The sequence below is a fragment of the Festucalex cinctus genome, chromosome 8 (genome assembly GCF_051991245.1).
Source record: "Festucalex cinctus isolate MCC-2025b chromosome 8, RoL_Fcin_1.0, whole genome shotgun sequence".
Lineage (NCBI taxonomy): Eukaryota > Metazoa > Chordata > Actinopteri > Syngnathiformes > Syngnathidae > Festucalex > Festucalex cinctus.
Window position 1 is genome coordinate 13,074,209 of NC_135418.1, and position 27,590 is coordinate 13,101,798.

At 39.6% G+C, this 27,590-nt stretch overlaps 1 protein-coding gene across 3 annotated transcripts in view; it reads right to left on the reverse strand.

The window, feature by feature from the left end:
• Positions 1-421: 421 nt before the first annotated feature.
• Positions 422-27,590, reverse strand: part of slc2a9l2 (solute carrier family 2 member 9, like 2) — an 84,657-nt gene continuing 57,488 nt past the window's right edge. For all 3 annotated transcript variants that reach the window (XM_077529254.1, XM_077529252.1, XM_077529255.1), the window contains 2 exons: positions 13,226-13,353; positions 422-1,742 (listed from right to left, as the gene is read on the reverse strand). In XM_077529254.1, coding sequence (XP_077385380.1) covers positions 1,500-1,742; positions 13,226-13,353 — 371 coding nt within the window. In that variant the 3' untranslated portion in view covers positions 422-1,499. The remainder of the gene's footprint in view (positions 1,743-13,225; positions 13,354-27,590) is intronic.

Consider the following 27,590-nt stretch of genomic DNA (forward strand, 5'->3'; position numbering starts at 1 on the left):
AAATCCATTAATCTGTGATCATTGCACACCATGAAGGGCACAAACACGCTTTTTGATCGGAACTGCTTGAGACGTTCCAAGGATGTACAAAGCTGATGATGTACCGGTACACCGATGTAATTTTTGGAGCCAATCAGAATCAAGTATTCACCAGGACCAGACTGTGTGCCCTCCAACAAACATTGTAGCTTTGCTTTCAAGCACATTGAAAAGACGGGAATAGGACTGTTGTTGGTCTTGGAAACATGACAAATTTTGTTTTGTACTTTTTTCATACAATTGTTTTCCATAATTGCATAGAGACCCTGTCGTTTGTTTTTCATTTGAAATTATGTTTCATGTTTGTTTCCCTTTTGAATTATCTCCCATTTCTAAGTAACATTCATTGGTGGTATGAGCACATAAAGCACAAATCAAGGGAAACAGGAACTGAAAAGAAATTTATTGCATTGGCAAAATATTTTTTTTTTACAAAATAACATTTAAGAATTAACAAAGCAATGAGCATGATCAATGTCAACAAGGACAACAGGGATGTGGAAGGCAGAATGAAAACACAAGGGCAGTTAAGTGGCTGATGAAGAAAATGACTTGAACAAAACAAGCACCACTTAAAACCCTTTAATTGCACTCACGCAAGGCTGGCTGTCTGTGTCGATATGCGTTTTAACCTCATAGCTAACAAGTTTATAAATACTGAAGACATCAGATCGTACCGCGGGGCAAACTGTATCCGCTTCCCTATGCCACGCTTGTCTGCTTCCGTCCAGATCACTTCCTCCATCAGCTCACACCAGGTAGCTCAATCGCCTTTTGGCTTTTAGGATGGCACCACAACTATATGCCTGTCAGAGCTATGGTGTTTTTGTTGTTGTTGTTGTTGTTGTTTTTTAACTCCCACCACTCATAGCCTATTTTTCAGCTGCATCTGTCAGTTTCTTACTATGAAAAATCCCCCACAGTAGTTTGCCCATCATCACATTCACCAGTTGACCACCCACCAAACACAGTGATTATGCACAGCTGGATAATATGTACACCACAATGTAGAAGATGAAAATTGTATTTTTAATGGTAAAATGGAAATATAATGTCATGTAATGTGACCTTTGGTCACCATCATTTTCCTCACAGACCATTCAGTATCATTGCATGCTTTTATGTGGAAACTTTCACTTTTAGCAATTATAAAGTGCTGTTAGGCCACCCAAACCTCAAGATTGGGTGGTTATTTAACACAATTGTTAAGCACACACGCACACAAACCCCAAAATTGTCACTAAAATATAAAAACTTGGACAGGATGGCATGAAAACACACTTTTTATCTATTACGGTATGTTGCTGTGAGATGGTTCAGATCTACAGTGTGAAAATGTGCCAATCTTCCTTCTAAAAAAAAGAAAGTGGTATATCAAGTATGTTATGTCTTTATCACAAGATAAATCTATATAAAAAAAAAATAATGTTTTGGTGAATCTTAAAACAATTAGTGCTAATTTAAAAGGAATTCTCCATCTTCATGCCATTATGTGCTTTTCCGTTTGTCTCCTGCTCAGTACACAGAACCAGTTTCATTTCATGGCTGGTGGAGGAGACCGGGACTTTGTTGATCTTGGCAAAACTCTGGCTTATGTCCATGAACGTTTTGTTTTTGGTTTCAGGGAGGATGAAAAAGAGGTAGATTGCTGCCACGACGCAGATCCCCACAAACACCAGGAAGGCAAACGCCTCCAGGGACTCCTACACAAAACACGAAAGAAAGCATTAAGACAAATTTGCTCATGTTTTCCCATTGCAGTTCAACCGCTCAATTATTCACAGGTTAAAATTAAATTACCAAAAAAGGAATAAAGCAGTGGTTCTTAATCTTGTTGGAGGTACTGAACCCCACCAGTTTTCCTGTGTGCACATTCAACAAACCCTTCTATTTTGAAAAATTTGATTATTTTTTATTTTTTTTTGTTTTTTTGTGTTTTACTAGTGAAAAAAATGAACAGCGAGACTAGCCTTTTCATCAAATCTGTCTCTCTTCACCTTGAATTTAAAAAAGTGTGTTCTTTTATTCCCCATTTCCATGCAGCTTAAGGAAGTATTCCTTTAGTTTTACTCGCTAGCTACTTGTGTTGGACCAAAATTGCTCAACTTGGCATTGCAAATGACACAGAACACTGACATCATCACTCAACTAGACTCTATATAGAGCACTTTAAAACAGCCATCACTGTTTTCTTAAGATGGAAACCACAGGTAACAGATGGAATGAGAACAGCAGAGGCTCTAGAATTGAACCCTGTGGAACACCGTAGGTTCCGTTGTGAATTAATGTGAATGTGAATTCTTTCTTTTTTTTTTTTTTTGCTAAACATTTCCAGCAGCACAGATAGACTATACTTAGTAGCATGATCACCTGCCGTCAAAAATAACCATGTGTTTACAAATTAGGCACTATATTACAAAGGATACAACACTGTAATAAACAAATTAATAATACCCACTGTGTGAATTAGTGATTTAAAAAGTGTCTGACCCTGACCAGCAGGAAACAACATAATTGCAACACTATGCACATACCTGCTCTAAGTCATGGCGTCCAAAATAGCCACAATGAAGTCCTATTTACTGTTTGTGCTGTTATATCATCCCGGATGTTAGCCTCTGACATAGTTTTGCCATGTTGAGTGAATTTCATAAGAGCACTAAAAAACATCGTGCAAAGGGCTTGACCCACTTTTCATGTGGCCTCTATGATGTAATGCTCATCTGCAAAGTTAGACAAAAAAAAATGCTGCCTTTTTCTCCCAGCTGTTCTGAGTGATGAGTCATCTTCAAACAGCACAACCTTACCCCCACTTGGATTGTGTGGAACCGCGTCACAATATCTGATACACAGGACTGAGTGCAGCGTGAGGTCGCGTCTGCAAACAATGAGGTACAGACCCATCTGTGTGTAAGCGGATAGGCGAGCACAGGGGAAAGAGGAAGCCGACTGTCTAGGACAGCATGTGCAGGGCGGGACAGAACAAGACCAAACCTGACAGGATAGAACTGGATAGGACACAGAGGAGGGTTCTTTAAAACCCCGCGGGACAGATACAAACATATTTGCTCTTCTAAATGCCCATTGTGGGCGGTCAAACTATTTGGTTTCTGGGGCAGCACTTAGTCCTAATCTGTGTTTGAGGTGTACGCTGTCACTGCAGGGGATTATATGCATGTGAGAGGGCTTTTATAGATTTGCCGCATCCCAGTGGAAGCCGACCGAAGGACAGCGGCTGTGGTGCGTGAAAGACTGAAATGAAAAACGGTACAGCAGATGACAGGAGCATCACTGCAAATATCAGCACTGGGCTGTTTAGGGGTTTTATGGATTATTGTGTTTCTGTCACAACCACATTGCATGATAATTGGGAGAGAATCACAGTTATGGATCAGGGATCGTACAATACAATCATAAGGGACACAAATGCCTACATTGTTACACATAATGAGGATGACGACTAATTATTCTGCATTCATAGAAAATACGAATCAGACTTTTCTTTTTTTTTACAGCCACATTTTAATTGTGTCTTTATAATGAGGCTGTAAAATTATGAAATAATTTAACTGAGTTCAATGCATGATCTGCAAATTAAACTTGTGCTATTCATCTATTTATAATAAACCTTGATGATGCACACGGAATGAGTCAAATATTCTGTATTTATGTTATGTTTCATAGAAGGTCATACAGTATATGTATCCTAATGGACATTCTGTGATTGCTTATAAAATTTGTGCTCTTTATTAAAAACTAGAGCTGTCAAATGACTACATTTTTTTTTAATCAGATCGATCACATCTTAGAATTTTGATTCATCACTTAATTAAAAAGGCTTTTCTTCGACATTTTTTGCCTGCCAAATTTGAAGAGCACGTTTTTATGTTAATTCTTTCGACATTTAATGTTATGAGGACGTCTTTAACATTTTTCGTTCCACTGCACGTTCTTGTTCTCCTCTTGTTGCAATCAGTTAATTACTTTCATCATTTCAATTGGAAAAAAAAGAAGAAAAAATAACCCCAGTAGTTTGACATGAATAAATATCCTGAATGTTATAAGCACACATTTATTAAATGTTTTACTCTAGTTATTTTTATTGCTGAAAACAACCTGTGCTACCTTGAGATTAATCTGCGTTAGTACATGATTAATGTGAAATTTTTTTGTGATTAATCAATGAGTTAATGCTTTAACTTTGACAGCACTATTAAAAACACTAACAAAAATCATCTGGTAGTTATTTAAACATAAAGATGTGGTTTACATTCATTTATTGATGATGGTGATATTAATTATTAATGACGTACTTGAACTTAAAATAATGCAACTACTATATTTTAAATTGATGATGTTTATGATAAACCATTATTATTCTTGTTGCCTGCCCCGATAAAGTTGTTCTTATAAATTAGACAACATATGATTTCTGCAAGAATACCAATACATAGTGGATGAAAGCACACAGGCTACAGGGGTTGCTTCACCTAGTGGGGAGGTTGTGGAATTACAGTATAGCTCGATAGACAAAAATTTATCTCAGGACTATGTTGGAGTTGAAGAAGCTGTAATTTATGGCCCTGTGGTCCTATGTCCATGGGACCTGTGTTCTGCACACATACTGCAAATCTCATATAAACAGCTATAATTGCAAGTTAACGTAAGCCGGGATACAATCCCATCTGTGCATTCGCAAGACAAATGAATATTGTTTCAGTGTCCATGTAGACTCTCATTACACATTTTTTCTTTTTTTTGTATTGAGCTGCAAGCTGCTGACACTCACATATGGCAGCTCTTGTAATGATCGTGATGTTAGCATATCCTGCTGGACCCAAGTGGGATATTTTGTTTTTGTACCACAAAAACATGAGCACTGGGACGTTGTCTTATTGGCTTTTCTGTAGCAGTGAAAAAGTCTCAAAATCGGAAATGAGCTCTGAAGTGAATATATTATACATATATGCCAAGCATGAAGTATATATTTTCTTGCGAATCAATGACTTAATTTGAGGACTAAATTCTAACTTTGTGGAGCATTTTTTTTTTTAGCAGGCTAATTGTCATGACTAGGGTCATAAAGGGGAAATGTTTAGGTCTCGACTCATGACTAGGTCACGCCAGGGTTATGTTTGGGTCATGACCGTGAGATCAAGTGTCTGTTATGTACTGATGTAACAAGTGTCTGTTTTGAACTGATGTAACCAACATCTAGTTTCAACTGGTTTTAGGCTATGTGATGCTATGCGATGTCAGGAGCTATGTGATGTCAAGGAACTTTAATCTCTTTACTGGGTCAACAGCCAACCAGATGTTTCCATGTCAGTACTGTTACCCACATGTCTAGCCACAACCAATGAGATTGAGTCACTGTCTATTTAAGCCAAACTGAGAAGTGTGTGTTTTTGTCGGATTATTGCTTCTGTTACCTCTGTTCCTCGGTGCATCTCCACAGCCCAAAGGGGCTTGGCGTCTCGTGATTCTCGATGCATTCTCGTTGTTTCTCGTCTAGTCAAGTCTGTTCTATTCCTCTCGATGTTATGCGAATAAAGAGTTAAAAATCTTGTTTGTGTATGCGCTTTTGAGATCCAACCTCAGAACCTAACACTAATCCCTTGGGAACTGAAGCAAGGCTTCTATTAAAAAATACAAATATGACAAAACTTTTTTTGTCTCTGCTTTTGATTCTCTGTTTTGCCACTCAATGTGTATTAAAGAGGTTTTATTGTATTGTATTGTATTAAGTTTTGGCATGCATGACATTACGTTTGCAGCATTCTTATGTCATTAAAGTGACATTTAGCTTCGGTATATGTACAGTTGTGCTCATAGTGTAAACTTATGGGCACAGCTGCACTTATGCACAATATGAATAAAATATATTAATTTCAATGGGCTTTTTTTGATGATCAAAGTTTCACATTTCTGTCATGTGAAATATTACATTTGACAAAAATAAACTAGTAGGTGAACCACACTCAGCAAAATAATTGGGGTGGAGGTGATATGAGTGCTAAAGTAGTGTGTGAAATGTGGTTTGCACATGATTGACAGTGTTTAGATTTCAACTTGTAAATTTCTCCCTAATTCAGTTTCAGCTTCAGATAGAAAAGGTAAATCAATCAAAGACACATGGGGAAGGGGGGGGATTATATATAGTGCCAAAGCTCCAGATACAAACAGAAATGTGTAAGGGTTTACCATTACGATTAACTGTTCGTCTTCTGCCATTTTGATAATAAAACTTTTCAGTGTAATTATACCTAGTGCAGTATATTAAGGATTCAATAATGAATCCCTTTATTAGTTTCTGCTAAACGAGCAGCAGGCATTGAGAGTTCAGCATGGAACTTTTATGGAGGTGGAAAAAAAATAGTGCTGATTCAGCGAGGTGCAGGTGTTACATCAGAGGTCAGATTTGGTTTCAGATGTGATCTGGCTGTCTGACAATGCAAAATTTGATGAACCAAAAATAACCTTGTATCACTCCCTCACGCCTAAAGCCATTCCTCACCTTGGTCATGTTTTCTCTCACGCTTGTCCCCTAATGCAATTGTATAAGGAATCACTTCATCTTTGCTATATGGATGTATTATGCACACTCATCCCCACTGCATCCATTTTCTCCACTGGGTGACGTCAGCTGACGTCTAAGTGAAGTATCCTTCATTGTTATCGTCACATCACCCTACTTATTAGCAACTAATATAGGCATGAAAAAGTAAAAAAATATTCTTCAAGAGCCAAACCTCATTCCAATTAAACACATTTCTCCCTGTACACAGATTTTACTGTTACCTTTTTGTTTGTTTTTTTACGTGAGAGACACACAACAAAGGAGTCGGTGTGGTCGGTGTTTGTTTTGGTGATCTGGTCTTGCGTCAACAGATGACACACTGCTGTGACTGACTTAAAGGCTAAAATTAGGTTCATCTGCGGGTGCAACCGAGAACAAAGGAAGACAGCACTCGACATTGATTTGTAATGACTGTGACTGAAAATAAAATAGAATGGATTTTTATCAATGCATTCATCTTTCAGGTTTTAATGATTTGCGTTGCTATGTCTCAAAAACTCAATTCACTTTCACAACGACAAGAAATCATGAAAATGAGATGAGAAAGAATTCACAGGATCTGGAGGCTTTTTACCAAGAAGAATGGGCGACTGACTTCACCACCTGAGGTGTTTTCATTTGAGAGGGTGCATGATAGGCTATAGGTCACATTAATGGTGGAAAACATTAAGGAATTATTTATCATGGCCGCTCCAGCACGCCTGCAACCCAAGTGAGGATAAGTGGTTCGGAAAAAAAATATGTACATCTATACACACACACGCACGTCTTAAAAAAGGGGGACCACCACCCAGGTCTGCCAATCCAGAGGCACTGTGCCCTATGTCCTTTGCGATGTTGCAGAGGCATGTCAACCATGACAGCACCACAACATCCAGAGCCTTTAGGAACTCCGGGTGGATCTCATCCACCCCCGGCGGCCTGCCACTGAGGAGCTTTCCAACCACCTCAGTGACTTTGACCCCAGAGATAGAAGAGCCCACCTCAAAGGAAGGCGTGTGGAATTGAGGAGGTCCTCGAAGTATTACACCCGGGTTCTGATTGGGGAGCCGCTTCCTACCAATCACTCCCTTCCAGCTCTCACTGTCATTGTCAATCATAATAATAATTTAAAAAATAAAATATATTATTATTATTATTATTATTATTATTATTATTATTATTATTATTATTACTACTACTACTAACATTGTTATTATTGTTGTTATTGTTGTTATTATTATTATTATTCATACTTTTTCCTATCAAGTACAGTATGGTTTACTTTTAACACTTTTCTAGCTAGTTAAAAAAGCTGGTCAAAAAAGGACGCATTTAAATTTTGGGGAGCTTGGATTTAATTTAAGGGTGCTCAGCATCCCAAAAAATGGGCTAGATACACCTATGACACAATCCCCTTAAGCTTACAAATCGCTAAACAGAATAGATAGTTCTTGTATCAGTTTTGAGAGATACATTTTAAAACTTAAACTACAGTACATGTTTTTATGTCCTTAACACTGCTGAAAAGGACAGTTGGAAAGTAGTAACTATTCAAAGTAATGAGCATGTCATGTGACAATAATCTCCCATATAAGAGTGATGGCTGGAAGTTTGTTTACTAATTAGAGTTAGAAAAGGCTCCTGGTTCATAGACACCTTCCTGCTTATGGTTTATTTAGGGTGTTTCCAATAAATCACTAGGACAAGCAGATGTACATGGCAAATCTCTCTGAGCCATGTACTCCAACCTAGCACATTTGTGAGAGAATTTAAAATGATATACTGTTCCACAGGCCCAGACCAGGACCAATCTCACATCTAGCACGAATCCTCTGAACACACACACCTGACTGGCTCTGAGCCGTGACAGCACAGATATTGCTGCAGATAACGTTTCCTCACTACCTTTTTGCCTGCAGGCAAACAACATACACTGTGTTGACAAATAGTACCAGGACAGTGAGTGAGCGGTAATAAACAATCACTTCTTTGCAACTTTCTCATGTCGAGTGGGAATAGTGACTTTATTGATACGGGTTTGTGCACTGACGCACTGCCTTTTTGTGGATCTGACCCCGCAGTCGGAAGCATAATTGCCCTTAAATGTCTATGGAAATGAATAATTAAGGTATGAAGGTGAGCTTGCCAAATTCTGATTGCTTAATTATGAGCTGTGTCTCAGATGTAGCCTAATCGTAGAGAATGTTTCTACCTTCAAGGTATTCAAAACACTTTCACCTCATTCAACAATTCGCACAATGATTATGATGTATTTTAGTGAAGTATCAGGCCATTTGCACACATTTGTGAAAGTGTGTAGCATGCCTGTGTTGGAACTGGGGATCAAACCCACAACCTTTAGTTTGAGGAGGGATGGGGACGTCAAGAAAAGGGACAATCCTTGCCTGGTCTAAATGAGGTTTGTGTTGTGGGGATAGAGTTGGTCTGTTTAATTTATATTTAAATGATGTTCAATATTTTTAAGATGTTTTAGATATGACTAATAATTTGATATCAAAGTGGAAGCCCGGACCTTTTATCTATACTCTAGCTGAAGTGCGCCATCTAAGAGGCTTGAAGTGAGCCATCGAAGAATTTCCGAGTCATCCTAAATTGAAGAAATGCGTACATATCTGGCTACCTGTGCCTTGTTTCATGAAGTGCAGATCTCGTCGCCTAGCAACTACGACAAGTGGTTGAAGAGCGGGACAGCACTTTTCTAACCTCGTGTGAATTTTCAGAGATTCTACTTTGCTGGTTTCTCAGCCAATATAAAGTAATGTAGACACAGACAAATAAGAATTATTGTATATAAAACCATATCATTTGGCATTGTCATGTTTCCTATCCATATGTACTGTAGTTATATCTACCCTGCTAGGCTGTATTGTGTGTTCAGAGTACAAGCAGGCCATTAAATGCTTGTTTGTAACTGAAATATCGGGGGCTCTATATTTGGAAACATCGCAGCTGCCATTGAGCGTAAAAACTGGCACATTAGTCCCTGGAACCTTTTCTGGCTTTCTTTGGCAGCCCCTTGCATCCAGTTGCTTCGAAACATGACGACAGTTCTCACCCTTTCCACCCTCTTGGTCAGATGACTCATACGCCATAAATCCAGACTTTTCTTTTCTTCTTGTAAAAAAATAATAATAATAAAACAAAAAAACAAAAAAGAAGGAAGCAAGGAGGTACTGCTCTCCATCATACTTGCGAAAATCAGCTTTTCCCACCAATGGTTCCGTGAGCACATTTAAAGAGACTTGGGCACCTCTTTTAAAAGTCAACTTTTCCTGAGTGTCACAACTGAGGCCTGTTCCCTTATATATTTTACAATTTATTATAAAAAAAATTTGTATTAATTTCTCGATTGAGATTTATTTTATTTTATTTTTTTATCAATGTTTTGTGGCACTCGCACATTTTGGCAGTTGCATAATTGCTTGGGTAAAAAAAATAAAAAAATTGGAAAAAGGTAACAATGTTGTAATGCAATGTTGCTGCATTGGACCCAAGCCTGGCCAAAAGCCACAATTTGTTAAAATCCCCCCCCCCCAAAAAAAAATATATATATATATATATATATATATATATATATATATATATATATATATTTATATATATATATATTACTCTTGGTCAGTCTACACGCGTGGGTGTTTTTTTTTTCCACAAGATTTAACAATTCAAGGTAGCAAGTGAATTCATCTTGTAAACAGTGCATTTGTATTCATTTAATTATAGGTCAAATTTCTGATAGTATTATAACATTGCTTATTTGGGCAAGATTTTTGAAAGCAAAGAGATTATTTGAGATGGAAAAAATTCTGAGCTGCAACAGAGTTGGGTGATGAGTTATTGTAACCCTTCTGAGTAACGACAGAGAGCATTTTTAATAATCCATTACACATGGTTATGAGTGAAGAAAAATTGTATCAAATTGTATCTGTGAAACTATTTCAGCAGTAGCAAACAAATCCCAGCCAAATGATGCATCTATGTGTAATGTTTTAGTTTTTAATCCACCTTGATTGTAAATCATAGCAGCATGTTAAGATGTAATGCAGACTCAGTACTGCTACATTAAAACAAAAGGCCTCTTCAGTTCACTTTCCTGCCACCAACCCAAAGCCGGCAATAAACTTCTTTAATTACCTGCAGTATCCTAGCCTTGTGTTTTTCATTGATGTCAGGTTAGTTCTGCTCTATCTAGAAGGCTAATGAAGACATCCAATCTTATCCCTGCATGTTAACAAGGCTGATGGTAAATTTTGCATTAGCCATGTTCGTGTTAATAGAAGTTTAATTACACTCATTATGCTGTAGGAAAGAGTGGCTGAACTTATTTGTTTTCAGCACCCTATCTCACTGGTAGACAAATAAGTACAAACTTTGAAAACATATTTAATGTTCTCGTGGTTTAAATATGGGTACGGCTTTCCAGCATGCTTCCTGATTACATACCATAGTCAAACATTTCCAGTGTACTCAATTACTTTTTGACCACCAAATTTTTGTTGATTTTTGAAGCATATTTTCCCATATTTTTTCAATTTTTTGGGATATTCAAATTCGAAAGTTTTACAATGTATTCTAACTTTTACCAGTATGATGTAGGCCAGTTATATACCACAGTAGTGAAATCACCCAGTTGCTAATCTTTGCAACCAAAAATGTTGGTCTTTTGGACGAAAGCGGACTCATTTTTTTTCTCGTGACTCTCCAAAGTAGGGGTGTGACTAACCCAGCTTTGAGGTGTCGGAATCCCACTGATTTCTGCATTTCAAGACCCCAAAGGTAACAGAGAGAGAGAGAGAGAGAGAGAGAGAAACTTTTTTCAGAAACAGGCGGGTTCTATGAAATATTGTGTCTTATAATTTTTTTTTTTTATCAAATATTTTATTTGTATTTTCTTTTTTTATATATATATAATCAATACCAACAGTGAGATATACAATGACAACAAAGAATAGTTAACTTTTCCTCACTTGACCTTATCGACATTTTCTTAGCGCATGTAAAAGCACAACAGGTAAACTTTGGGTTACTTTCTATTACTATAGGTTGATTGATTGATCCTAGTTATTGAAGCGTTTATCATACGCTAAATGCTGTCTTAAGATATACTAGCAAGGGGAGAAGGGTTGACCTGACCATTGTTAAAGCATTCCTTTATTTATAAACTTCTAAGTTCTTACTTGTTCCATTCCTATTACCGTAGTTAGTGTTTTGCCTTTTTAAGTTCCCAAGTAGATTAGTGAATAAACATGCACATAATTAGTACCTGTTGCTGTACTGTATGCATGTGCGTGGGGGTGCGTGTGCGTGTGTGTGGTTCTAACAAGTCATATTAACCTCTAAGCTGAAAAATTAACTCAAACTATTAAAATGCAGCATCCTTCTCTTGAATGACTGACCAATTTACTGATACGACTATCTAAAAAACAATGTGGGGCTCCGAAAGGCAAGCTCCTCTATTGAGTTAATCAACCAATTATTTCATTTAATAATTGACTTGATTTGTGCCACACACCATAAAACATTGTTAAATGGGCTTTCACTTATACAGCACTTTTCCACTTAAAGCACTTCACACTGAGTCCTCGTTCACCTACCGATAATGCAGCATCAGGGAGATCAAGTATATTGCTCAAAACACTTCAACATTGGGGGATTGAACCACACCACCAAATCATCAAAGTACTACTGTATATTAGGAATGTAACGATAAGGACAATATTGTGATATTAAAACTGCCACAATATCGTCATCGTCATGTTCACAATATTTAAAAGGAACACATTTGTTAAAAAAGTCAGGTTGATTTCCATTTGTGCAGTTCTAACACCCTCTAATGGCTAGTTTATTAGTGCAATTTAATTTTTTATTGGGGATGTTTTGGCCTTCTATGTTCAAAATTATGCTAATTGTCAGATGAAGGGGAACGGAATTTGCTTGTGAAGTGATCAATGTTTGTGTGCATTAGCAAGTAAGTGCCTCAATATTGTTATTAGAGATTGTAGGTGGTTTATATGCATTGCTGTTATGTACAAAAGTAGTATGAGCGTATGAGCTCTTTTTTTTTTTTTTTTTACAATAGTGTGATCTTTTTTAAATATTGCCAGCCAACCCCCCCACAATATCGTGATAATTATCGTACCGTGACCTTATATCGTGATATTGTATCGTGATGTTTGGATATCGTTACATCCCTACTGTATATGTGCAAATAATATATTTTTAGCATAACTATTTTAGACATCAGTGTAATGTATAGGTTGTCCTAATAATGACTTGGCCAGCTGGTATGTACTACTGCACTCAAAAGTAGTGTTAGGAACCCATTCCCCATCTCTTTAGTAGAGTATAATTTTCTTTAGCCCCTTAAAATTCGGATGGTCTCTGGCGGGCAAACATTCTTAAAAAAATTTTTTATAAATTATGCCGATACTCTAAATGGTTCAGGAACAGCTTCAAACTTACTTTGACTGCAACTTTTTTTTAAAGCATTTTCGGCAAAATTGCTCGTATGATAAGGGGTTAATCAGCACCTATACACTAAAATATTTTGATTTTTTTTTTTTCTACCAAGAATGGACTCACAAAAGTGAGGGCGTGACTTACCTGTATAAAAGGAAACAAGAGACCAACTGCAAAGTTGGCCAGCCAGTTCACAATGCCTGCAATCATGAACGCGGAAGGCCTGTAGGATTGCTCAAACAGTTCACCGGTCAGGATAAACGGGATGCCTCCTATCGAAGAAGAGAAGCAAGTCATTAGTTATCGACTGAGCGACGGCTGAGCTAGCGCTGTAAGACCACTTAAAAGAGAAAGTGGCTAGTTAATGCCGTTCTCTTCCTATTTGGTTAACCGCTGGTGAAGCAAGACAAGATTCACTGGCTTTCATTTCAGTTTGAAGTGAAAAAACACTTGTTGGGATGTCTGCATTCAGTTTCATCCGAAAAACAAAAATGTGGAAAATAAATAAATAAATAAAGACAAAAATGGACATGAGTGTTTTTCACATAACAGCAACGTTATGGAATGATTTAATATGTTTATGCATGTGGACTTTTGCTTCTAATGGGCCTCCTGCTGAGCAAGCACTGCCAGTAACTGCTAGGTAACAGATAGTGATAGATCTTAAAATTGCCCATACTTGTATATTCCACAAACATCATTAAAAAGATGCTTTTGCAGTCACTAAGTGCTGTTATGCAGGTAGCGGCAGTGCTTAGCTCTTCAGCCCAAATCATTATTATTGCTCTATGTAAAATCTTTTTTTTTTACCAAAATTTTATAATTCATAATGTTTTGTTTTGTTTTCAGACAAAATGCAGCCATGTTACCATGGTAATATATTATTTCTACACTACAAACTGTATTTTCTGGGCGGCACGTTTGCTGAGTGGTTAGCACGTCCGCCTCCCAGTTCTAACGACTCAGGCTCTGGACTTCCTAGGTGGAGTTTGCATGTTCTCCCCATTTGCGTTGAGTTTGCGTGTTCTCCGGGTACTCCGGTCTCCTCCCACATTCCAAAGACATTCATGGCAGGTTAATTGGGTGCTCCGAATTGTCCCTAGGTGTGCTTGTCTGTGTGGATGTTTGTGTGCCCTGCGATTGGCTGGCAACCAGTCCAGGGTGTCCCCCGCCTACTGGCCATAGCCAGCTGAGATAGGCTCCAGCACCCCCCGCAACCCTTGTGAGGAATAAGCGGTCAAGAAAATGGATGGATGGATGGAGGGAAACTATATGTTCTTTTAAGATACTTCCAACCATGAGTTCCAAATTAAAGGGCATTCGTTCAGCACTTTAGCAAAGCTAATACAGAACACTGGGGACCAATTTAAATGTGCAGGAGAATTTGCTTTATTAACTGTGTTAGTGGATCGGTTTCTCCTGATTATTTTTTATTATCCGTTTCCTACAAACCTTAATTACTTCCATTATTCTATCGCATGCTAAGACTTTTTCAAGGAAATAATTTTCATTGTCCAAGTCTGCCTGATCTTTACTCTGGAAGACAAATGTGAAGGGCAAAATAATAATAATAACAATAACAACTAAACACTAAAACCATGGTAAAATAAATAAATAAATAAATAAATAAATAAATAATTAAATGAGAAGACAAAAAATATAAATGTCAAAGCAAGACTACGGAAGTATAAAACCTTGACTATGTTCCGAGGTTGTCTTTGGCAGGGATTGTTGCATAAGATAGTAGTGAGTTCCAGAGAAGGGAAGCAGAGTGACAATATAGTCTGCGCTCCACAGTGATATGCTGGACAAGTGAGTGGTGTCAAGATGATGATTGAAAGGTGAAAGAACAGGAGGATTTTGTATGCTAAAAGGCTGACCAGTAGGCAGTGGCGCTGCCGTGAAACTGGAGCGATGGAGGAGGTTCTTGAAAAGAGTCAAGTAACGGGCAAAGGCGATTAATATTGCCAAAATGGAAGCATGTCATGCATCTTGATTCGTGCTGTCGAGGAAACGGTGGAATTGTCTGTCTCTGGTATACCACTTGAGCTTCTGAAAAACTCTTCAAACTAGACACATATATTGGAAAATAAACATATGGCCTAAAACTAGTTTCTGCTCCCTCAGTTAAAAATGTTTACCTCTGTCGGGGATGTAATGAATGTGCAGCCGTCAGGAATTTTTATCTCAACCGTGCACCCCTGTTGCAAAAACAAGCTGTAAACATGAGCCAACCGCCTTCACCAGATGGTTTGGCACATGCTTTACATTTTTGAACAGTGTACAGTTCAATCAGATAAACAAAATATAACACGTCAAATACTTATCACTGGTCATATTCACCTGTATTTAAAAGAAAGAAACATTATTCACATGTTATCACAGAGATAACGTTACCATAAATTCTGTTTTATCTGTCTACCTTTAATTATAAGCTAAGGCCTGTAAAAAAATAAAAATAAAAATGGGGGAGACAATGTTTGGACTGGAGTAAGAATGCACATAAAAAACGATTTCTTGCATTTTGTTTCTTGATAAAATGCAATCCATTTATCCTTTCACTATCTATACCATGCGTTTTGTTCAAGACCACTGTTAGGCTAAAACCTACCCTAGCCGACTTCCAATGAACGTCCGGGAACACCCAGGCTGATTAGCTGTCAATCAAGGAGGCTTAACCCAAATTGTTCCTATTAAGCCAGAAGTGTAGAATTTGTGCTTTGGCAAAACCAAGAAGGGGGAACAGTGGTCCAATCTACCATTGGATTAGTAATTTGATTAAGAGTTGCATAATAATAATAATAATAATAATAATAATAATAATAATAATAATAATAATAATAATAATAATAATAATAATAATAATAATAATAATAATAATAGGGCGGCACGGTAGACGAGTGGTTAGCACATCCGCTTCCCAGTTCTGAGGTCTCCGGTTCGAGTCCAGGCTCGGACCTTCCTGGGTGGAGTTTGCATGTTCTCCCCGTGCCCGCGTGGGTCTTCTCCGGGTACTCCGGTCTCCTCCCACATTCCAAAGACATGCATGGCAGGTTAATTGGGCGCTCCGAATTGTCCCTAGGTGTGCGTGTGAGTGTGGATGGTTGTTCGTCTCTGTGTGCCCTGCGATTGGTTGGCAACCAGTCCAGGGTGTCCCCCGCCTACTGCCCAGAGCCAGCTGAGATAGGCGCCAGCAGCCCCCGCGACCCTTGTGAGGAATAAGCGGTCAAGAAAATGGATGGATGGATGGATAATAATAATAATAATAATAATTGTGCAATACAGTCCCCCTAAAAATAAATTAAGTCCACCATATTTGTGTCTGCCTTCCTGGGTGGAGTTTGCATGTTCTCCCCATGCCCGCGTGGGTCTTCTCCGGGTACTCCGGTCTCCTCCCATATTCCAAAGACATGCATGGCAGGTTAATTGGGCGCTCTGAATTGTCCCTAGGTGTGCTTATGGGTGTGGATGGTTGTTCGTCTCTGTGTGCCCTGCGATTGGCTGGCAACGAGTTCAGGGTGTCCCCCGCCTACTGCCCAGAGCCAGCTGAGATAGGCGCCAGCACCCCCCGCGACCCTTGTGAGGTATAAGCGGTCAAGAAAATGGATGGATGGATGGATGGATATTTGTGTCTATCGCAAATATGCAATAAATGAGGTTCTTGCCATTTACTAGTGTTGTTCCGATACAGTTTTTTGGCCCCGATACCGATTCCGATACCCAGCTTTGCAGTATCGGCCAGTGCCGATACCTAAGGTTTTTTTTTTTTTTTCCTCAACATGAAAGCTGTCCTTCCATTGGTTCAGAGAATTCAAGGGCCAATAGGATATCTTAGATCGGCATGCAGTGAACATGTCACATATCAGTGAATGTCCTGCACGAGCAAGACACAAGATGCTGTAGCCAATGTCCTATATTAGCCTTGGAATTAATTGTTATCGGCATGTTACTTGTTAGTACTCACCGATAACGATACCACTGTTTTAATGCAGTATCGGGGTCTCTGCCGATACCAGTATCGGTATCGGAACAACACTACTATCAAAATAAAAGTTTTGTTTTTTTCTTAAATGCGTGTGTTGGTTGTCACATAATAATAGATGACAGCTAATGATCTGCAAACCTCCAAGGTATTTTCATATCACTCCAGACCCCCTTTTGCCACTGATTTATTGCTTATGAAGAAACACTATCCTTGTTGCAACTTCACCTGGTTCCAACTCTCCCCAGGTCTCCATTGTTAGTTATCAACTTCCTCCGGCTTAATGATCATTTCCACAGAGATTAAGACAACTCTCAGTCCATCAGAAACCTGGTGTCAAAACTCACTCCCATAATCATACATCAGCATTCCAACTATGTGCTACTAAATAATTGCGTCCTGAATTTGTCCATTGTATTTGTTTCCAATTGTGACCGTGCCAGATTATAAATATAAAATTAAAGCCCCTTCAGTCCTGCCTTGGGGTGAATGATAAAGCAATCAAAACAGCAACATGTAATCCTATTATGAACACACTTCTGAATTTAGATGCAAGAAATGGTGAGTCCCTAATGAGAATTGAAAACTTATACAGGACCATATTTGGCAAATTAAATTTAAAAATCCAATCCTGAACAAAACAATGTGTCATTTGTGCTTGGCAGAGGTGGTAATTAACTTACGTTACTATATATATATACTATATATCGGTACTGGTTTGGGGTTATATGGGAGCCAAATTAATAAGTACACCTGAGTTCATATATAAAACAATATGGATGTTGTTTATTCATGGCCAAAATTTATTACTTTACTTTTAAAGTAAAATAGCAATATAGTATGTTTTCATAGTGTTTGAGTTTGAGTAAAAAGTGTATTAAGTATGAGACAAACAGAGAGACACATTATTTGCAACCACCCACCACCAATTACACATTTCTGTAAGTTTAAAAAAAAAAAGAAAGAAAAGTTTTTATAATCTAAAACAGCAAAAGTAATATGCTGCTAGAGAACAGCAGGGTGTACAAAACTGAGCGTAGGAGTAAGTTTTTCGTTGTTTTTTTCTTTTCTTTTTTTTTCAGGAAAGACAAGAGAGTTATTTTATTTGTACAGAGACAGACTTCAACATTATGAATGCCAGGACTGTGACTAAAACTTGATGGACCATGTGAAGTGATATCCCCGCAGCTATGTTGTAAAAGTAGCTTACCCGTGATGGGACATGGTGATTTCCAAGAATGATGTAGAAGTACTCATTTGAAAATATAAACACTTGCAGAGATTTATTGAAACAAAGTGTTAGATATTGGCACATACCTGTTGTCCGACTTTATTGAGCACAATCAATACAGGCCAAAAGTTTGGATTCACTTTCTTATTCAATGGATTTGCTTTATTCTCATGACTGGTTACTTTGTAGATTCTCACTGAAGGCATCAGAACTATTGTATGAATTGATGTGGAGCTTTGTTCTGAACAAAAAAAACAAAAAAAAAGGTGAAATAACTGAAAAAATGTTTTATAGTTTGCTCTGGTTACATTTTTGCATACTCTTGGCATTCTTACCTCTGGGAACTCCTTACTCCTTAAAGACAGTTGGAAAGCCCTTTTAGGTGACTACCTTCTGAAGCTCAAAAAGAAATTGCCAAGAATGTGCAAAACAGTAACAATTGAAAAGGATATCTATTTATTTTTGCATTTATTTGATTAATTTCACCTTTTTTTTGTATTAAGGACATAATCCACATGTTATCGTAAGGTTGTCACAGTTTAGAAGCCTTCAGTCCAAGCTTTTGGCTTGTACTGTATGTATATAGTTATTTAATAATAACTTATTATCCATCCATCCACCCATTTTCTTGACTGCTTATTCCTCGCAAGGGTCGCGGGTCAGCTGGCTCTGGGCAGGAGGTGGGGTACTCCCTGGACTCGTTGCCAGCCAATCGCAGAATAACTTATTAATTATTTAATAATTTTGAATTCATTTAAAGTTCATTTAAGGCCACTATTTTTTTTTTTTAAATGCACGTTTAATAAACACCCCTTACTTGGAAAGCCTGTATTGAGGAAAATATGTCAAAATTTAGCACTAATAAATTTAATAATAATGCATATATTTGTGGAGACTGGGGTCAAATTGTATTTTGCAATTTTAAATATGTGCAGAATTTCACAAGTTACTTCCTGTTAAAGATGAGATAGCTCTTATTATGAAAAGAAAAATGCACTCAGCTGTCACCAACGTCTTACAAATGCAATTGTGCTATCTAGTGGCAGGTAAATGACCTTAACACAAATTAATATGACACTTTTTTTTTTTTTTACAGTACTGTACATCTTTGTAATTTTAACTCAGTTTTATGAATTATTATATTACTGTATCAGTAACTAAAAGATGCAGCCATATTTATTACTTTAACCCTTTTTTTGCATCAGCCTGATAGCATTTCACAATAATCAATATGCAAGAAGAAGCTCAAAAAGGTTGTTGACCTCCAGTGTATTACTTTTGGAATGATCTCTTGTGTTATATTTTATGCTCTGCCCATCAATATTTTTTACTATGATGGTCTTACATGTGTGTGTGCACCTCCATTTGTACAGACCCCAGAAAGCTCACGTTATAAGGCAAATCCTGCTTGTATACTTGAATGTCTGTTGTTGAATTGGAGGTAGCAAGTTAGACCCTAGAGCTGAACTGCTGAGAAAAAGGAAAAGAAAAAGCTAAAAGAAAAGTCTAATGGCTCTCATTTGGCAAGCAAGTCTGGCTCCAAGGATGGCAAGCCAGGTTCGTGCTCCAGGCAATTCGATATGCATGAGCCCAATTCTCCACCTGTGTCCATCATTTCAGAGCCTTGTGGACACTCTACTGGGATGTTGAAAAGAGACTGCCAGAATGTTTCTTCCAGAGAACTCAAATGTATTTCCGAGTCGGGGTAGCGTCAGGTTACTAACCCCTTCACCCAGCAAACATTGCAGATTGATGTATTTTTTAGATAATTGTGGACTAGGGAGCAAAACCATCTAGCAGGACAACCTACTGTGGAAACAATATTACATAGCAGTCATTGGGAAGAGGAAACATGGTTGGTTAACCTGCTGATGGGCATTTGGACTGTTGAATAAAAAGAACAGCCTTGTAGCTACAGGTAGCGACTAACCACAGTGGTGTGAAAGGTCTCTTAAAATCCTGTGATAAGAAGCCTAAGGATGTCTGGGTCAGTATTTTGGAGAGTGTTTGTTGGAGAGCAAAGAGCCTCAAGTCACTCGAGAATTGGAATTAAAGCGACACCCGGAGGTGACCTTCCCTATAAATGCTTGTAAATTCTCAGGGTGAGCTAACATGGGCACAAGACAGAATAGCGATTAACCTCTTGTGAAAGGCTGATCGCACAAAGAAAATAGAAAGCGATAGAAAACGTTTGATAGATAAGTTGTATTGGACTTGGTGTTTCTTTGTATTGTGTTTATGCACATGAATAAAATGGTTTCGTGTGAACACAATTTACAGAGTACAGCTCTCTAGACCAACTGTAAATATGTCGATTTTTTTTTTCCTGCTTTGGTTGTAAAAATCTTTCACGTAAGGTCGTATGAAAGGGCAAACGCATTTACATCACATGCAAATTCTGTGATTCATGCAGCTAATATGTGTGATATTTTGTCCCCACACTAAAAAGACACTTGCTAATGCTGCAGACTCAATCTTTGCGAGAGAACGCAAAGTTGTTTTGCGAGGGAACGCAAAGTTGTTTTTTTCGCCAACCATGTCACCTTAGCTGCGCCATAAACACTTCCGGGTCATCTTCCATGTGAACAAAAGCGACGAGGATGGAATGTTTGTAAACATGAAACAAAACAGTGGGAAATCTTTCCCAAAGCGACTCGGATGGAGCATGTATTTTTCCACTGCTTTGTTTACACGTTGCAAAACAACTTTGTGTTCCCTCGCAAAGATTGCGAGGTTGTTTTGCGAGGGAACGCAAAGTTTTTTTTTTGTTTTTTTTTCTACCATGTCACCTTAGGGGCTCCATAGAATGCAAACCCCCGGAGACAGGATTTGAACCCCCACCTTCAAAACAATGAGGCAGAAGTGCTGCCCACTGCAAACCCATTTAGATGTATTAATGGGAAAGAGCATATTAGTTTAATTAAAAGATGATTTATCCTTAATATAGGACTGATGTGTACTAATTATTAGAGCTACCTCACGCGCGCACACACAAACTCATAAACTTACAAACACGCTGTTTGTTTCTTTCACTTCCACCTTCATTTATATAGTCCTTTTAATTAAATCTTGCAATAATAGCCACAACACATCATTATGTTTCACCTTGCCTGGGCTTCACTCCAGACTCTTCGTCAACATCTCCATCATTGAATATTTTCCTAATGTTGTTTTAAAAGTCAGAATGCGGTTGTCAAGGTGACGCAAGTAAAAGTTTTGTACTTTTACATATTCAAGCAACAAATTGATTTTACTTTAATATTATAAAAATAGATTTGTTTATTCTTAAAATTAATCTTCATTTGAAGTTGTAGTTATTTTGATTGCTACATCTGTACAATACGTAATGCAGTTCCACACCTACGGATTCTCATACAGAATGTATTATATATATATATATATATATATATATATATATATATAATTTTTTTTTTTTCTTTTCACTATGTTATAAAATATTTTTTGTTTTTGTTTTGGGTGAGGGTTCTGGATTATTTCCCCCTCAAGTCCCCCCAGTCATTTGTAGAACACATATATGGACTGTTTCATGTTTTTGGAAGATTTTTTTTTTTAGCTTGAAATAAAGTTGTTGTTTTTGTTTTTTTTAATCAATAATACACAGATTTTCATTATTCGCAGGCCGACCCTATCTCCCATGAATCATGATGGACCACTGTACTCATGAATTGATAAATTTACTACAGCTACCAATGCTTAATAAATAATTATAATCAAATTATTCTCTTTGTGGATATTCATGTGGGAAGAGCTTTTATGTTATGTCTTTTTCTTCTTTTTTTTTTTTTCAGTTGCTTCCAGTTAAACGGCCACTCATGACATCTGGGATTACTTCATATGACTGATTTATCTTCATCTCTTTGAAAACAGTTACTGATGCAAGAATTTCATTAATATGAATGTTTTTTTTTATTGAGGTTTAGCAAGTATTTGTGATACAAAAACTGACTGTTAAGTTGCCCAACAGCTTGAATAACAAGTAGCGCATAGATATTCACTGATGTCCTGATATATATATTTTTTTTATTATTATTATTTTACTGGGGGGAAACGAGTATGCTTTATCCTGACAGACTGTTTGGAGATTCAGACAAAATATGCATGATGATACTTAAACTCAGTGCATTTAACTTAAAATAATAGTGGATTATTCTTTTTTTTTTTTTTTTTTTTTTTTTTTTTTTTTTTTTTTTTTTTTTTTTGAAGAGCTCAGAATTGTTCATTCGGTAGTCTTACCGATTCAACGTCTTGTCATCATTGCTCTTTTCTTTTTTTTTTTTTTTTTTTTTTTTTTTTTTTTGTGTGTGTGTGTATGTGTGCGTGCGTTTGCGTGCGTGCGTTTGCGTGCGTGCGTGCGTGCGTTTGCGTGTGTGCGTTTGCGTGCGTTTGCGTGCGTGCGTGTGCGTGCGTGCAAATACTTATAAATTTATACTCATTCATTCACCTAAAACCTTATAAATATCCCATTACCCTTCGCCTTAACCAGGTACTTCAGAATCTTGCCAGAGTCGTGAGATTTAAATGGTCAGGAGACCAGAGAAAAGGTCAGAAAAAAAAAGAAATAAAGAGAAAAGAAAGGTAAATCAAAGTGACATCCAGCACCGACCAAACACTTCCTGCCTTCCCCATGATTACAAAATCAAAGTCTTACGCCAACCCCGGAAGCCTCTAAATTCCAGCAAATTTAGCGAGATCTCAAGAGCCCAGAGGAAAAACTAAAGAGAGGAAGGAGGGAAGGATCGATAAGGCAGAGTGAGATCAATAGAAGCCAGTACATCCAATCCATCAAAGTGAAGTCCAGCACCAACAAGACCCCTCCTGCGTGGTTACAAAACCGGAGTCTTATGCCAACCCCAGAAACCTCATACTTCTAATAAATTAAGATCTCAAGTGACCAGAGGAAAAACTAAAGAGAGGAAGGAGGGAAGGATAGATAAAGCAAAGTGAGAACCACAGACACCAGCACCAACTGATTCAAGGGGCTGTGGGAGGGAGAGGGTACTTCTGTTGAGTTTCAGTAGATGCTGGTGCGACGGATCTGGCATGCATAAGGACCACCACCAAAGAAAGAAGCCGTCAACCGCGGTCCAGCAAAGCGAGCACCCCCCCCCCCCCCCCCCCCCCCGGAATCCCCAGGCCGCGGCAGCACCAAGGCCACCCCCAAGCCACCCGAGCGGACACCGGTCGGCGAGCCGACCCAGACACCCGGAACACCCCCGCCCCAGCCCCGGCCCACACCCCCGAGCCCAAGGCCGCAGAACGAGGCCCAGCGGGCCCCCACAGCGCCCCACCGGTCCCCAGCCCCCATCCCCCCACGACCCCCCCGCACCCCACCCAAACCCGCCATCCACCACGACCCAGGCCCCACCACCCCCGACCCCCAAACCCCCGAACACACCCCGACCCCCAGCACCCAACCCCCCACCCACCCATACCTCCACCCCCCCCCAAACAAGCCGCCCCCCCCCCGACGGCCGCCACCCCCCCCCCGCGAACCCGGCCCCCCGCGAGAACCCCCCACCCCTCCCCCCCGGAAACCGGCACCGGGCAGCAGCGCAGAGAGGGAAGATGTGCCCACCCCACCTCCAGCCGCGCGAGATTTGCACAGCGGCGGGAGGGGGGAAGCAGAGGAGGAAGCACCAGGGGAGAAGGCGGAACACCAGAACACCGAGCCCGGTGGGGAGAGGCCCCGGTCGTCATGCCAGAGTACAAGTGACACCTAACCCTGTTACTGAGTCCGCCAGCTCGCCGACTGGCGAGCTCTACCCTTACACCGTGAATGTGGCCCCACCCAGTGTATATACAAGTGTGTGCGTGTGGTGCATTAAAATTGGGAGCAGGTGAGTCGGAGCAGAGGGAAAAAATTTCCCCTATTCCGACCCACCCGTATCCCCCCCAAAAAAATGAATATGTATATGTGTGGTGCATTAAAAAAGGGAATGGAGGGACAAAGTGGTGGGGCAGGGACACAAATGGGGGGGACCACAGCGCTGCCAGGCACTGCAGTCCATCCCCTCTGATGGCTCCCCGCCCCAACTCACCCCTCCCCTTGGACGTGAGGTGCATTAAAATTGGAGGGGAGTTGAAGGGTGAAGACGGTGTTTCCACCCTTCCCCACCCCACCAAGAAATGTGTTGTGTCCCCTATGTGTATATTTACAAAGTGTATAGTGCAAGCTAGTGAAGTGAGTAAGAGGAGCGACCAGCGGGGCCTCACCCAACCCGGCGGGTGTAGGTGGCACGCCCGCCCCCCAGCACCACCACCCCCTGCCGCCCCCCACCTCATCCACCCGGCACCACAATGGGCGGACAGCCAGCGCAGCAGGGCTACCGGACAGCCCACCGGCCACCGGAGCCCGCCCGGGGCGCCAGGAGTTATACCGGAGTGGGGCAGGCCCCAAACCCTCGCCCGGCCCCCGGAGCCCGACGCCCGGGCCGGGGAGGGAGCCCCAGGCCCAGGGAGAGGGAGGGGGAGGGGCCGCAGGGCAGACAGGGAAGGGGGGGGGGCGGGGGAAGCGGGGAGAAGACGACAAGAAGGCGAAAGGGCGGCTGCAGGGCAGGAGGCGGGGGGGGAGAGGAGGAGGGAGGGCGACAAGGGAAAAGGGACCGGGAGGCAGAGGAGGATGGGCGGGAGGAGGCGAGGAGGGAGAGGCGACGGGGGGGAGGAAGGGGGAGGGGAGAGGGAACCACGGGGCACACCGGAGGCCCACCCACCCCGAACCGCGCCGCCGGGCACGGAGCAGCGGACCGCGCCGGGACGGCGCCGCCCCGGGCACCAGGGGAAGCACCCCAACACCGCACCCCACAGGGGGCCCAGGGAGCGGCCAAGACGCAACCGCCACCGAGCAGACAACGGGGGGGGGCTTGGGGGGGGGGGGGGGGGGCAGAACCACCCCCGCCCGACCACAGGGGACGGCGTCAAGAAAATTGACTAATTAGCATGCAGTAACACCAAGTGTTGATGCTTAGTGCCCACTAGAAATAGATCTTAAGGAGTTATTGAGTATAGTGTCGTATAGTGTGGTATGCTCGAGCCCACTAGCAGCAACTAGGTTCCTGACTATATAAAAATAAAAACAATCAGATACAAAATACCAAATACAGGAGCAGCGAAAACAGAAGTTGTAACGATGTGGTGGCTCTCGTTAACAGGCAGAATCTTGGCAGGATTAAGTTGCCAAATTGAGATTAAAATATTCTATGTACATAGACCATATTTGTTTAAATCTTGATACTTGATTTTTATTTAAGGCAGAGATTTTTTCCATTGAGATATAATTTATTAGTAAGTTTAACCAGTGGTCGATATTTAGAGATTGTTTATTTTTCCAATTGACAAGGATTATTTTTTTAGCAATAGTAAGGGCTATAAATATAGATTGAGATTGTTTACATGGTAGCTCAGTTATTGTTAAGTCACCTAGTAAACACAGTCTTGGAGATAAAGGAAGCCTACAGTTTAATATATCAGCGAGCTTTTCCAAGATTTTAGTCCAGAAATGCAGCACTGGAGTACATGACCATAAAGCATGAAGATAAGTATCGGCAGTGTTTTGTGAGCACTGGAGACAAATGTCGGAGTCAGAGAGTCCCATTTTTTTCATCATATATTGTGTAATATATGTTCTATGAAGTATCTTATATTGGATAAGTTGCAAATTTGTCTGTTTGGTCATTTTAAATACATTTTCACAGATTTGGGTCCAAAAGTCTGGTTCCGGAACTATAGACAAGTCTTTTTCCCATTTTAAAGTCGGTAAATACGTTTTATTTGTGTATAAAAATAACTTATATATTTTTGATATTTTCTTTATTGTTGTTGGAGAAAGCTTTATAATATCTTTAGCTAAGACAGGCAGTTGGAGCGTATCCTGAAGTGTTGGGATTTGTTTCTTAACCATATTTTTAACTTGCAGATAATGTAAGAAATTTCCCTTTTTTATTTCATATTTCTGGACCAAGTTTGTATACGATATAAACTTATTATCTGAGAAAAGATGATGAAGGTGTGTAATTCCTTTCTGCTCCCATAGGCTTAAATGGAACGACTGATTATTAAGTTGAAAGTCGGGGTTATGCCAAATGGGAGAGAGCCCACAGGGCGCCAATTGGGAGTTTGTAATTTCTAATGCCTTCCACCAGGCAGTCAGGGTGGCGGCTATCATTGGGTTTTTAAAACAATTATGTCGTCTTATTGATTTTGTAATAAAGAGTAAATCTGACAGTCTAAGATTATTACAATCCTTCTGCTCCAATTCCAACCAACAGTTAGTATCTCTGTTGGGTTGTGTCCATAGCACAAGATATTGTAGTTGATTAGCTAGATAATAGTACATAAAGTTTGGTGCCTCTAAACCTCCTTTAGATTTACTTTCCTGAAGAGTAGATAGACTAATTTTGGCTTTTTTTTTATTCCAATAGAATTTTATGATAGCAGAGTCCAGCGATTGGAACCAGTTAGACGTAGGTTTAAATGGAATCATTGAAAATAAATAATTAATCTTTGGTAAAACTTTCATTTTTATAGTAGCTATCCGTCCTATTAAAGAGATCGGAAGATTATTCCAGCGCTCCAGGTCACTACGGATACTATCCAATAATGGTGAAAAATTTAAAGAAGTTAATTCAGTTAACTTAGGTGAAATTTTAACACCTAAGTATTTTAAATTACCTGTAGGAAAGGAGTAGTGTGGATCCTGACTTGTAGGATTCCATGAATTTTCTGTAATAGGTAATAATGTTGATTTTGTCCAGTTAATAGAGTAATCTGATAAGTGAGAGAATTTAGTTATTAATTTAAATGCTTCCCCTAGCGAGATAGCAGGTTCTTCTAAATAGAGTAATATATCATCGGCATATAGATTAATTTTATGTTCTATTGTCCCGGAGTGGATTCCTTGGATCCGTCTATCCTGACGTATAGCTAATGCAAGCGGCTCAATAAATATAGCAAATAATAAAGGAGAAATTGGGCACCCTTGTCTTGTTCCCCTTTGTAAAGTAAAACTCTGTGATGTAATCCCATTAGTAGTAACTGTAGCTTTAGGAGAATCATATAATATTGAGACCCATTGAATGAATGACTCCCCGAAGCCGAATTTATTTAAGACAGCAAAGAGGAAGGACCAGTTAACTTTATCGAATGCTTTTTCTGCATCCAGCGAAATAACAACTGCCTTTTTATCATACCGCTGTGACATACTAATCAAGTTAAAGAGTCTCCTAATATTATTAGTAGAATGACGACCTTTAATAAAACCTGTTTGATCACTATGAATA